The sequence below is a fragment of the Alnus glutinosa genome, chromosome 1 (assembly GCF_958979055.1).
Source record: "Alnus glutinosa chromosome 1, dhAlnGlut1.1, whole genome shotgun sequence".
NCBI lineage: Eukaryota > Viridiplantae > Streptophyta > Magnoliopsida > Fagales > Betulaceae > Alnus > Alnus glutinosa.
The window spans coordinates 32,648,801-32,658,349 of NC_084886.1; the positions used below are offsets into that span (position 1 = coordinate 32,648,801).

The 9,549-nt window shown below is 41.9% G+C and overlaps 1 protein-coding gene across 1 annotated transcript; it reads right to left on the reverse strand.

Annotated features, from left to right (window-relative positions):
* Positions 1 to 665: 665 nt before the first annotated feature.
* On the reverse strand, positions 666 to 8,285 carry LOC133859075 (uncharacterized). Its single transcript, XM_062294406.1, has 2 exons — positions 6,915 to 8,285; positions 666 to 728 (listed from the first exon to the last, which is right to left on the reverse strand). Exons 1-2 carry the CDS (start codon positions 8,283 to 8,285, stop codon positions 666 to 668), a joined length of 1,434 nt encoding a protein of 477 aa, XP_062150390.1.
* Between the last annotated feature and the right edge of the window lie 1,264 nt (positions 8,286 to 9,549).

The following is a 9,549-nucleotide window of genomic DNA, read 5'->3' on the forward strand; positions in this document are numbered from 1 at the left end:
TAGGCTCTCCATCTACATTGATACCGGACTGCAGGATGATCTGAGTAAGGAGGCAACCAAAAGGAAGACCGGCAATGCCCTCATCACAAGCCTCGAGCATGACTCCCAGAATATGCTTGTAGAGACAGAAAGGAAGGCGAAAGTGAACAACATAAACAAACTGGGCCTTCTTCAATATCAGATTACTGCGTCTGGTAACCGGCCACAGATTGTGCAGAATAATTTTGGCCAACATACGATGAGCTGGACCTAGAGCACCAATCTTGATAGAGGTCTGATGCTCCTCACCCTGTGGAGTAGCATGGAAAAACTCTCGGAGCTCATCCATAGAGGGAGGAAGCACCACCTCGTTGAATGGACTGGCAGGTAGATAGAGAACAGGTACCCCGATAAACTGGCTGATGATCTGGGGATCAACAGTGATTATGTGTCCGTCAACAGTGGACTGCAGTACCGTCCCACGCTCATCATCCTGAGCAACCTCCAAGTTTGCATAAAAGAGTCGGACCAGCCTGGTGAGGACGATGCATGCACAGGTATAGAGGTAGGTCCACTGATAATGCTGGATAGTCTCATGGATACTGTTCAGCGGAGGCACCATGATATTTACACGGACCACGTTCCGTTCAGCAATGACAGTCCGGTCCATAATCTTCGCTTGTATTTCATTTTGCTCTGCTTCTGTCCTTTGACGGACCCGGCGCTGGGAACTGATGGCAGACATGATTCTGCAAAAAGAAAACCAACAAGAATATTCCAAAAATAATCCAAAAAAAAATCTTGTTAGGTTAGCAAAAATTTTGGCAGAATAACAGCAGTAAGAGGACTATCATAAAATTTAGACAAAAATTATCACAGTCCTACAAATAATCCCAACATTATAAGCATCTCAAACTCTCAATAACACTCATAATCAAATATTGAAAGTCTAACAGTGTAAGAATTGAAAAGAATAGGACAAGAAAAATACCTGAAGAGTGATTGAGAATGCAAAGAGACACAAAGGGATGATATTACTCCAAAAACACCAAAGAAAATTACTCACAAAAAGCCAAAAGGTGGATTTGGTGGGGTATGAGGGAGAGAATGACCGATTCTGGGCAATTTATAGCCTCTATGGGTGACCCGTCCGGATGGAATTTTCAAGACGTCCGGATTCGTGGGCCTTGGGAACATGCGTAACGGTCATGCTCGTCCGGACGAAATAAATAACCCGTCCGAACGATAGTGATAGTGCACGTGAGTCCGGACGTACAACAAGACCTGTCCGGACGACGAGGCACTGCACATGTCCGGACTTCCAGAGAATACCGTCCGGACTACCATGCTACACCTGTCCGGACTCCAAGGAATACCTTCCGGACGCTCCACACTGAAACACCAGAAAAACTGAGAAAAATTTACAGAGATCAAATTTTCTCAAGTCAGTGTCAGAATACGCATACATAATCAACTGATAACACAATCAGAACGCATCTCAAAAATAAACAGAGATATAAAAGGAAGTTGAGATTTCAATTGGCACAAATAATTTTTCCTGATCATATAAAAATCAAATAGGCAACTCAACTCAAGCAATGCGTGTGTGTGTGGAGCCTCTTTTCCCACCAGGTAAGACTTTCCAAGACATGACAAATAGCAACTAAATTTTCTAGACATGAGAGAAAATCAAAGACAGATTAGCCAAAAGTCAAACCTTATAACTTGCTAGGGCCTAGATACCCTTATCTAATACACTCCCCCTAAGATGCAGCACATATTTTGTTTTACTTGTACCATATAGGACAAGATAAAATTTTACTTGCTCATAGAGAGCAAGGTGAATTTAAGCACATAAGCAGTGATTAAACAGATTTAAAGCACAAAACTTTTTATGAAATACTGCTCAAATCTTATAGAACTGCAAACTGTAGGGAGTGACAGAGTTTATAGATGTTAGGTTCAACTAGCCTGTGGTCAATTTGGCCATCTTATCAATGACTTCTTCTCTTATCCAAAATTTCCAAAAGCAAAGAGTCAGAGAAGGAAAGATGTACATTTTAGGGGGGGGGGGGGGGTGCCCGGGATAGTGCACATTTTCATCGCATGAGGAAAGAAGCTATCCTACTTTTGCATATTTAATCAATTATATCTAAGCATATTTAATCAATGCACAACGAATTGAGATATCAGGTAAGAATACATGCAATATCTAATAAGCCAAGAGAAAAAAATCCTGCAAATTCTCCCCAAATTTTTTATTTTTTTTATTTATTAAAAAAAAAAACAACAAGCAATATGGAAAAAACATCATATGCTAAGGCACGATCAAACCTGTGTACGCTCAATGATGCCATTACAGAAAAACAGTAGCTCGACCTGTTTTTTCTGTCTTCCCCAAAAATACCTGCAAAGTTTTCTCAAGAAAACACAAGGGGGCAAACATAACTTGTTCCTAGATTGCATATAATATAACAAATACAATGAGCAATCAAACCTGATGTCATAGGATTAGGAACAGAATCCTAGGCATGAACATCCAAACTTGCTAGGTGCGTCGGTTCCCCCTCCTGGGGTAACTGTCCTTCTCAGCCCAAGTCTGCCTTCCAGTAGGTGGTTGCTGACAAGACTGCATCATCCACTCCATCATGTTTTGCATCCAAACAGGAGGCTCACCGGAGTATTGCTCTTGAGGCCTTCTCAATTGCCTAGGTTTGCTCTTGTAAGTGCCACTCTGATTGGCTGGTACATACCGCTGTTGAGGCCGTTGATGCTGAGGAGCATGAAACCAAGGGGCTTGGAACTGATGTCTTGGTGCTTGTCTCCATGGTGCTTGATAGGATACCTGATGCCAAGGAGTCTGATGCTGAGCTGCAGATACAGTGCCATACTGAGCTTGTCTAGGCACTTCTTTCTTGGCTTTGGCCTTTTGTGCTTTCAAGAGGGAGCACTAAGGCCGTATATGCCCACTGAGACTGCAATGATGGCAAATAGGAGGTCTTCTGATGGAATGAGGCTGCTAAGTGCCTGGAACATCATCATTGACCGTTTCCTTCTGTTTATCTTCAATAACTGGAGGAAGCTCTGGGACTGTAGGAGGCACAAACACAGTCTTTGAGGAAGAAGGAATATCAAAAGAGGAAGCTACATACCCGAGACCAGTCTTGTCATGTGGGCTCTTCTGGATGGACAGCATACGAGTCAACTTCTCATCAGTGACTCTCTCTAGCTGGAGCTGTGTCTCAAGTAGCTTTTCCTCGAGCTCCTGTATCTTGAGCAGCAGTGAGCTCTTCTAAGTATGCAGACTGTTCAGATCATTAACTTGCTGCTTTCGGCCTTCCCTCAGCTTCTCAAACTCTTTGTAGAGAGTTTTGTATGCTTCCTTGAGCTCTACCTCATTCTCACTATGCTCCGAATAATATGAGTCTTCTTCTTCAATATAAGGGGCCACAAAAGCCATAAATTTGTCAGACTTTGGAGCATCTTCTTCGGACTCATCACTGAGAGTCACATTGTAAGCCTTCCCTTTGCCCTTCTTGAGATTCCCGCAATCGGCCCGGATATGCCCATAACCTGAGCATTCAAAACATCGGGATCCTCTGTGATCTTTCTCATCCTCTGGTTCAGCTTCTCTGAGAGGTTTTCTTGGCTTTTTCAAAAAACTTCTTCTTGAACCGATCATCTTTCATTAGTCTTATGAAATTTTTGGCAAGCATTGCCACAGCCTTTTCTTCATCCTCAGATTCTTCTTTAGAGGAGGCTTTTACCTTCTTCTTGGAAGCCTTAAGAGCAATGGTCTTTAATTTCTTGACCGGTGGCAGAGACAACTCGTATGTTTGAAGAGATCCAACCAGCTCTTTAATCTTCATTTCTTCAAGATCCTTACTTTCCTCAATAGTCGTTACCTTAATCCTGAAACGCTCGGGCAAAGATCTGAGAATTTTTCGGATGAGTCTTACATCCGAGATAGGTTTCCCAAGACTCACCATGGAGTTCCTCAGGTCACTTATTTTGGAGTAAAACTCTCCAAATGTCTCTTCCTCTAACATCTTAATTTCTTCAAATTTTGAAATCAACATCTGAAGTTTGGAAGATTTTACAAGTTTTGTGCCTTCATATGTTGTTTCCAAAATTTGCCATGCTGCTTTGGCTGATTCGCAATTTGAAATTTTGACGAATTTAGATGGAGAAAGTGCTTGACATAGAGCATGGAGGGCTTTGTCATTTGAAAGACGAGCGTTCTTTTGAGGGACTAGTTCAGGTGTTGTATCCTCTGGTTTAGTCCAACCAGTCTCAACAATACCCCAACAGTCAATAGATTTAAAAAAGAAATGCATACGTGCCTTCCAATAGCCATAGTTCGAGCCATCAAAGGCAAGAACAGAATTAAGAGTTTGAGACATAATAAAGATAGAAGTCAAATATAAAAACACTCAAGAAATTAATCTTCTCAGAGTGTACCAAGCTCTGATACCAATTGAAAAATTGAAATGACTTCTAAAAGTAAAGTGTGTGCATAAGTGTCAACAAAAATTAAAGCACAGCGGAAAGTAAATGACATAGATATTTTTGTTGACGAAGTGAAAACTCAGTTAAGAGAAAAACCACTCCGGGGCAGCCAAACCCAGGAATTCCACTATTTAGAAGACAAAGCTAGATACAAGACAGTAACACTCACATGTACCGATGCAGTGGTCGTACCTTGATCTCTGATGTGTAACCCAACACGAACGCTTCCCAACCAGGTTCACCTACCTGAAGGGGTCTTCAATGGAACTCTTTACCTTAGAGCCGACCTCTAAGATAGACTTCGGTTTGCAGCACAGCACACTTGAAAAACGGCTTCAGAGGAGATATCACGTCTCTGAGCTCTAATGGAATTCATCCCGAATTCTTGCAGCTCTAAGTACCCAAGGACCCCTATTTATAGGCTAGGGGTCAGAATGGGCGTTAGGCAAAATTTGCCTGGGAGCCGTCCGGACGGTGAACCATGGCCGTCCGGACGGACAACTGTGCGACAGGATTTTCTGAAATTTTCGCGGAGAAATCTTTCCTGTATAAGAACATCGTCCGGAAGGGATGGCTCGATCGTCCGGACGGACGCACGTCCTCTGCAAGTAATTTCCATAACAGGCTTCGCGCGTCCGGACCATGGGGCAGGAGAGTCCGGACGGCTAAACTTCAATATGCAATTTCCATATCTGATGTGCGTGAGTCCGGACCATGAGGGGGAGACGTCCGGACGGTTGAAGTCGAATCGGCAGTTACCATATACGATGCACCAACGTCCGGACCACAGCTGTCAGATGTCCAAACAGTTCATTTTGAACTGCAATTCTTGCCTTACAGAGATACACGTCCGGACGGGATACCACATCGTCCGGACTGTTGATTGATCTTCCCTTTCTTGAACTTGGAAAGAATCAGTGAACCGTTCGAAAACTGATAGGCGTCCGGACGGAGCAAGTTTGCACAAAAACTTCTCGATACGATGTAGGTGTCCGGACGGAAGAAACACGTCGTCCGGACAGATGATGCTTGTCTGTCTAATGTCCGGACGGAATGACATGTCGTCCGGACGGATGGAACAGTAGACAGATGGGCGTCCGGACGGGATGACACATCGTCAGGACGGCTGACAGGAAACTTGAAATTCTTCTGACATCACTTTGAAAGTGGAATCCCTGTTTACCGCATCATTACACATAAGTGATTTTGTCCAAACATAGAATAAGGCCAAAATACTAACAGTATGAATGCATTTTTTGATAGTTATGTGCATGCACAGACCACTTTGAAAGAATTTGTTGATCAATTTGATGGTGCATTGAGGAGAGTGGTCGAGAATGAGGCACGTGCTGATTTTGATTCTTTTAATCGCATGATCCCAATTATATGCCACTTTCATTTCGAGAAGCAATTTCAAGATGTTTACACAAATTCAAAGTTCAAAGAAGTTCGTGAGGAGTTTGGGAAAGTTATGTGTTAGTTTTTGTGTTGGCTACATTCTGTTGGACAAAATCACTTCTATGTAATGTTGTTGCTTTCACAGGGATGCTGCTTTATCTAGAGTCTAATCTTCAGCTATGTTCTTCGAGAAGATTCTGTAAAGTTTTCAAGGATTTATTTCCGTTCCCTGTCAGCCGTCCGGACGACGTGGTATTCCGTCCGGACGCTCATCAGTCAGCAACATCCGTCCGAACGATGAGATCTTTCCGTCCGGACTCCCATCAGTGTCTAGAAGCTTCGAACAGTTCAAGATTGCATCCGTCCGGACGTAATGGCAAATTGTCTGGACGCTCTTCAGAGTTCGAGAAAATCCCAGTGTTCCAGCGCATCCGTCCGGACGACGTGGTTATACCGTCCCGACGCCATTCAGTGTTTGACAAGAAATAGGGTTTCTGCCTCAAGACGCAGTTATGGGAAGATGGCTGCTACCGTCTGGACGATGTCCTCTATAAGGCAAGAACATGCATACCAAGTTCAACCGTCCGGACGTCAGCCTTCATGGTCCAGACGATCAAGCTTCATATATGGAAATTGCGTGCACCAGTTCAACCGTTCGGATGTTAGCCTTCAAGGTCCGGACGCTCCAAGCCTTATTATGGTAATTTCGTGCAGCCGAAGTGCAACTGTTCGGACGCTAGGGCAACACCGTCCGGATGTGGCCTTATTATGGAAGCTTTCAGCGCTATCTTGGAGAGGCGGTTGCAGTTGACCGTCCGGACGGTCAAGCCGTCCGGACACCCTCGAGTATTTTGGTCATAACTTTTTACTCAAACATCGGATTGGGACGAAATCAGCTTCATTGGAAATCTTAGAAAAAATACTGTAATTTGAGCATCCGGACGGACCCTAGAAGTATTTACTGGAATATCAACCTCTTTACCACTTCTCAAAACGATTGAACTTACATTTTCCCTTGGATTTATTACCGTTTGAGAGGGTAATTTACTTGAATTTTGCGCCTCTAGCTTACTAATTGCGGTCGCCATCTGGCCCATCTGATTTTCCAAACTTTGAATACTGACCTTCATCTCCTGTTGAAATTGCAAAGTGTTAGTGGCAAGAGACTTAACAATATCGTCTAAAGACATACCAGAATTAGAAATTTGGCCCGATTGTTGTCTAGGAGGGTATGGCTGCTTATATTGCTGATAACTTGGGTGATTTTGAGTCGCGTGTTGGTTTACTTGTGGACTCCCATAGCTAAGATTGGGGTGATCCCTCCATCCTGGGTTATACGTGCTCGAATAGGGATCATATTTCCTTTGCTGTTGTCCAGGAAAACCACCTGTCGCATTCACTTGCTCAATGGGCTCCTCTTGAAGAGTTGGGCACATATTGGTTGGATGCCCTACTATTGAACAAATTCCACAAGCCTTCACCGTTTGCATATTACCTACAGCCATTTGACGAACAAGAGAAGTCAGACTTGCAATTTGTTGTTCAAGGGAAGAAATATTTACCTCATTAATAGGCCTAGGTTGAAGGTCAAGCCTAGTGCTAAATTGTTGAGAATTGGCCGCCATATTTGCAATCAAGTTCCTTGCGGCCTCGGGAGTTTTATCCACCAAAGCTCCTCCACTAGCAGCATCAATCATGTTCCTATCAATGGGTAGAAGGCCCTCATAAAAATATTGGATGAGTAACTGCTCACTAATTTGATGATGGGGGCAGCTTGCACACAATTTTTTAAAACGTTCCCAGTATTCGTGTAGGGACTCTCCGTTGTGCTGCCTTACACCACAAATTTCTTTTCGAATGTTAGACGCCCTTGAAGCTGGGAAATACTTCTCCAAAAATAGTCTCTTCATCTCGTTCCATGTGGTAATACTCCCAGAGGGTAGATAATAGAGCCAATTCTTAGCCGAATCTTTCAAAGAAAATGGAAAGGCTCTCAATTTAATTTGCTCCTCAGTTACCCCTGTAGGTTTCATACTCGTGCACACCACATGAAGCTCCTTTAAATGCTTGTGAGGATCTTCACCTGTAAGGCCATAAAAAGTGGGCAAGAGATGTATTAGTCCAGATTTTAATTCAAAAGTAGTAGTAGCATCTAAAGTAGGGAACGTTATGCATAAAGGTTGTTGATTTAAATCAGGAGCAGCAAGCTCTTTCAAAGTTCGATTTCCAGCCATGATTTCTTCCTCTTTTAAATCAGAATTGCTAGCAAATAGGAAGTCAAGAGCCAGATCGTTCTCTTCAGATTTTCTCCGAGCCTCCCTTCTCAACCTGCACAAAGTTCTTTCTATTTCTGGATCGTACTGAAAATCACTTTGGTTAGAAGATCGAGTTACAGTCATAAACAATTAAAACAAATTAGAAAAATTCTAGAGTAATGAAAATAAATAAAACAAACAATTTTTTTTTTTTTTTTTTTTTTTTTTGAAAACAATAAAAGCAAAAAATTTCAAGAAGAAAAAAAATAAGGATCACAAGAAGCACAAAAATAAACTAGAATTACTCCCCGGCAACGGCGCCAAAATTTGGTGTGCTGTCGCAGGCACCCAAAAATAAAACCTTACTTGTGAAAATATATATATAGTAGTGGAAGTAAGGGTCGATCCCACGAAGAATAATTAGCCGAGTTTTATGCTACGTGAACAAGGATGGGGGGGGTTTTGAGTATAAAAATAATTTTAAGAAAAATAACTAAGAAACAATTCAAATTAAAATATTAATCAAGTAAAGAAACATTGGTCTAAGTCAACTTCCACCATCGGAATCTGGCAACTGATCATTGATGCAAATATATATCAATTCATGCTTGAATATTCACCGTTGGAACTATTTTCCTATCTCTCCTTAGTCGTAGTTAATTAGTAGACAAGCGCTCTAATTAACCCTAACTACTAAACAACCTAAGACAAGCGCTATAGGTTTAATCTAGTAGCAGCCTTAAGAATTAGAGAGATCGATGAAGCGAAACAACACAAGTACAAGCGGTTGCATTTAATTTCGTCGGATGTTCTTCCTAAGATTTATTAATCACTGAGAAGCAGCAAATCATTAAATCTTAGTTGCTTCACAGATTGGAGGGATCAAACAATTACGGATTTGATATCCAACCTAGCAATAGATTGCAATGAATAATAAACTAGTAGTACTCCTAGCAATTAAACGAGACAATCATGAAAATAAGTATAGAAGAACATCTGATACTCAAAGCATAAATCGAACAATAAAAACAAATTAGATCTCACAGTTTTATTGATTCCGAGGCTTCCGTTTCCTTCGACCAATTATGAAAGTTTAGCCACGCAGGGCCATGACTCAAAGAAGTTAGAGAAGAGGGGAGAAGATCGAAGATAGATGATGTAAGGTAGAAGGTGTGTCATGGTTCTCCCCTTTTATACAAGTTTCATCCCATATGCTAGAAACCTAGGAAATCTCCTAAAGAAAGATATTGTAAATACTATCCTAAAATAACAATACACAAATCTACTAATTAAGGAAAATATTAAACATAAAATAAAGGCTAGGATAACTAGGAAGGTGATGTTTTCAATGGGGACTTTTGTTGCCATATGCTTTCTCGATTCTTTCTTTGTTTAAGTCCCCACAAAT

Excerpts from the sequence above, each read along its gene's own strand:
- LOC133859075 (XM_062294406.1), bottom strand. The coding sequence starts at position 8,285 with ATGACTGTAACTCGATCTTCTAACCAAAGTGATTTTCAGTACGATCCA. Across the intron at positions 729-6,914 it reads GTAAATTACCCTCTCAAACG|AATCATGTCTGCCATCAGTT; the intron begins GTAATAAATCCA and ends TTCTTTTTGCAG.